This window comes from Mesoplodon mirus (assembly GCF_964341445.2).
Source record: "Mesoplodon mirus genome assembly, chromosome: 8".
Taxonomy (NCBI): Eukaryota; Metazoa; Chordata; class Mammalia; order Artiodactyla; family Ziphiidae; genus Mesoplodon; species Mesoplodon mirus.
In genome coordinates this window covers 44949174-44952311 of record NC_138984.1, presented here as the reverse complement: position 1 = coordinate 44952311, position 3138 = coordinate 44949174, and the positions used below count along the sequence as shown (strand labels likewise).

At 37.0% G+C, this 3138-nt stretch overlaps 1 protein-coding gene across 1 annotated transcript; it reads left to right on the top strand.

Moving 5' to 3' along the window:
* Positions 1-767: 767 nt before the first annotated feature.
* Positions 768-1277, top strand: LOC309809491 (small membrane A-kinase anchor protein). The gene has a single exon (XM_082630612.1). The coding sequence runs from the start codon at positions 886-888 to the stop codon at positions 1171-1173; it is 288 nt and encodes a 95-aa protein (XP_082486738.1). The 5' UTR covers positions 768-885; the 3' UTR covers positions 1174-1277.
* Positions 1278-3138: the final 1861 nt, after the last annotated feature.

Sequence of the window (3138 nt, the reverse complement as noted above, 5' to 3'; positions counted from 1 at the left end):
ACCATCTTGTCCTTGCTTCATAATTTCATAATATCTAATTCAGAAGGAAAAATAGGTGGCTTTGCCATGTCTAACTTGTGTTGTTTAGAGTTGGCCCTAATATAAAGAAAGACCGTCATTCTGTCCTACTCTTTGAGTTGTAAACGTGTGACCAAGCAACAAAGTCTGACACAGCCCAAGATGTGCAGGCTCATGATGTTTGAGGCAGGAGCACATTTTGATATGCTTGTTTCCCTCAACAGTATAGATCAGAGTCAGTCAGTCAGAAGATATTTACTCCAAAGGGCCAGAGTAAATATTTTAGGCTTGCAAACCAGTCCCTGTCACAACTAAACTCTGCCAATAAAGCATGAAAGTAGCCATAGACAATACGTAACAAATGAGCACGCCTATGTTCAAATAAACTATATTTGAAAAAACAGGCAGCTAGAATTTGGCCCGAAGGCTATAGTTTGCTGAGCCCTGGTGTACATAAATAAAGGTAGCAAAAGTTTGTTGTCAGTTTTATAAAATTTGCCTGATCTTGAAAAGACATTTTCCTATTTCTAAATGCCATTTTTGAATGATTATCTTTTCTTTCCATTAAGATAAAGCTGTTGTTACCTTACATTTCCTCCAAGTGATGAAAGTGGTAAAGATTTGTTTCTACTTGCTACCTAATTGTACAGTAGTTTGCATTCTGTGACTTCAAAATGAAACTTCCCTTCTCTTGACAGATAAACACTATATGTGAAGACTAGTGAAAGGGAACATTGATTTCTGAAGTATCCTGGAGAGGAAAAGCACTGCTCAATATCAAGTGGACAAAGCTTGGTGTTTTCCAAAGATGCTGTTGAAGTAGTCTTTGCTACTGCTTTCCTTCACTCAGTCAAAGCTCTTCATAACATGGGCTGCATGAAATCAAAGCAAACTTTCCCACTTCCCACCACACTCGAGAGTGAGAAGAGGCATGAGAGTGAAGAAAACTTTACGCCTGAAGAGGGATTTCTACTCAGGATGCCTTCTCTAGTTAACATCAAAGAGGAAGTGAAGGAACCCCTAGGGCCTGAAATTGTGGTCTTTGAATTTGCACACCGCCTGTCCCAGGAGATCTTGAGTGATGCCTTGCAGCAGTGGGCTGGCAACCACCTCAAGTACTATGACATCCCATATATTGAGAGTGAGGGGCCTTGACGCTGTGTGTAGGATGATGACACTTTCTCAAACTGGATAAAGTTGGTGCTAGTTTAAATACATGAAACAGCAGCAAAAACTGGTGTGAATAAATACAAATAACTCCATCTGGGTGTAAAGAAAAATATTTCGGTAGCCATCAAGAGTCTAAGGATACCTAAATGAAGTGTTTTAAGCAGTTCTACATTAACAGCAATTTCTATCTGCTTGGTCTTGGATTTTAGTCATTAAAGGGTTAAATGTAAGTCCTCTGGTGCCACAGTAATCAGCTGTGTCACACCACTTCCAGAGGTAACAATGCCATCACCAAAGAAATAAGAATTTTTAAAATTCTTTAAAATTAAAAAAAAATTATTTAAGAATTTAAATTTATTTACAACCCCTGTTTTCAAAATGGTCATTTTAAAGGCATTCCTTTAAAATAACTATTTGTCAATTTATACCAAAAAAAACAAGATATGAAAAGGATTTTCTTGAAATGCCTGGGCAAGGGAATTGCCCGGGCACTCAAGCCATAGCTGTTAACAGTGGGTCTTGTTTGCCAAAATCTTTTGAGTCAAGGATCCCTCCCCTTCTTAACACAAATGACCAAGCATTAGAAAGCAACCCATGTAGAAGAGGTCCACCATGAACCATGTCCTTAATAAGATACTTACTTTTGTAGATGAAAAGCATAACTATCAATCACCTTGAACCTCAGGGCCCTAACTAATCACACCTGTTACTGCATGACCCAGACTTTGCATATAAGCATCTTAACAATATACAATTTACAAAAGTCATGACAATGTTTATTGCATTGAATTAGGTAGCCCAGTGATATTACTATATAAGAAAACAAGCAGGGGTAGCTTTTATAAACAGCAATCCAGAAAACTGTAAAGTAACAGAAGCCCTAGTTGGCAAGGTGGAAAGAAGAACCTGGTCTCAGTGCTGCGTGTATGTTAAGCTTTACTGTCTCACAGATGCAAGGGGCTGGTACATGGGCAATCACCATTCAGATTACTATGGGACCAGATTATGCATGAGAATTTATAGTTATTACAAAAGATCAAATACTCTTCCAAGGGGAATACTCATGGATATTTTTAATGGTAACAAAGCCCATGGGGCATTTACAGCCATATACTATACTATTTTCATAAATTTGGCTACTTTTTTGGGAAGCCTTTTTTTTTTTTAATTACTGTTTAAGATCAGTGGTAACAGAAAAATCAAGAAAGGGGGAAGAAGATACTAGAAGATGTAACTTGCAAGAAAATTGAGACTGAGTCTTTAGAAGTATCTTTTCATCAAGATTTGCCACACATTGAGTTTAACTGGACTAGGAATTATTTAAGCCCGTGCAATTAGATCCGTTTATTAAACTACAACAGACCCTTGTCATTGAAATCTAAAGAAAGGCAGAAAAGGCTTGTGACCTCTAATGACATAAATGTGTATGACCTTATAAGCAGGCAGAATTGCTACCTCTGATTTTAGCAGTTATACTCTGAAACCCACAATCAAATAGACTGAATTCTCCAAGGTAAATTGGCAAAGAAAATTCTTTTGAAGTGAGTGGTGTGCCATTTTTCAGTTGCCTTTGGACAACTGGTCATTTAACTTTCACCTAATCCCAGGGTTTGTACTGTCCTGTTGTACTTATAATCTAGCAACTTTACAAAATAGAAAAACCACCACCCCTGTTTATACAAAGATCTGAAGTTACAAGGCTAAGAACAAAAAGTTTCCAAAAAGTGCAAAACGTATTTCCAGCTCATGAAGAAATATTTAAGTTTATGAGTGCTTATACTAATGACTCAGACAAAAGCCTAGATGTTGCCGTTTTTCATTCATTTTATATTTTACATCAGATACTTTTGCTGCAAGATCACTGCTGTTTAAATGATATAATTAAGTATATAAGATAATACATATTATGGTGAGAACACAAAGCCATATAAAAGCAGCGCATCACACTAA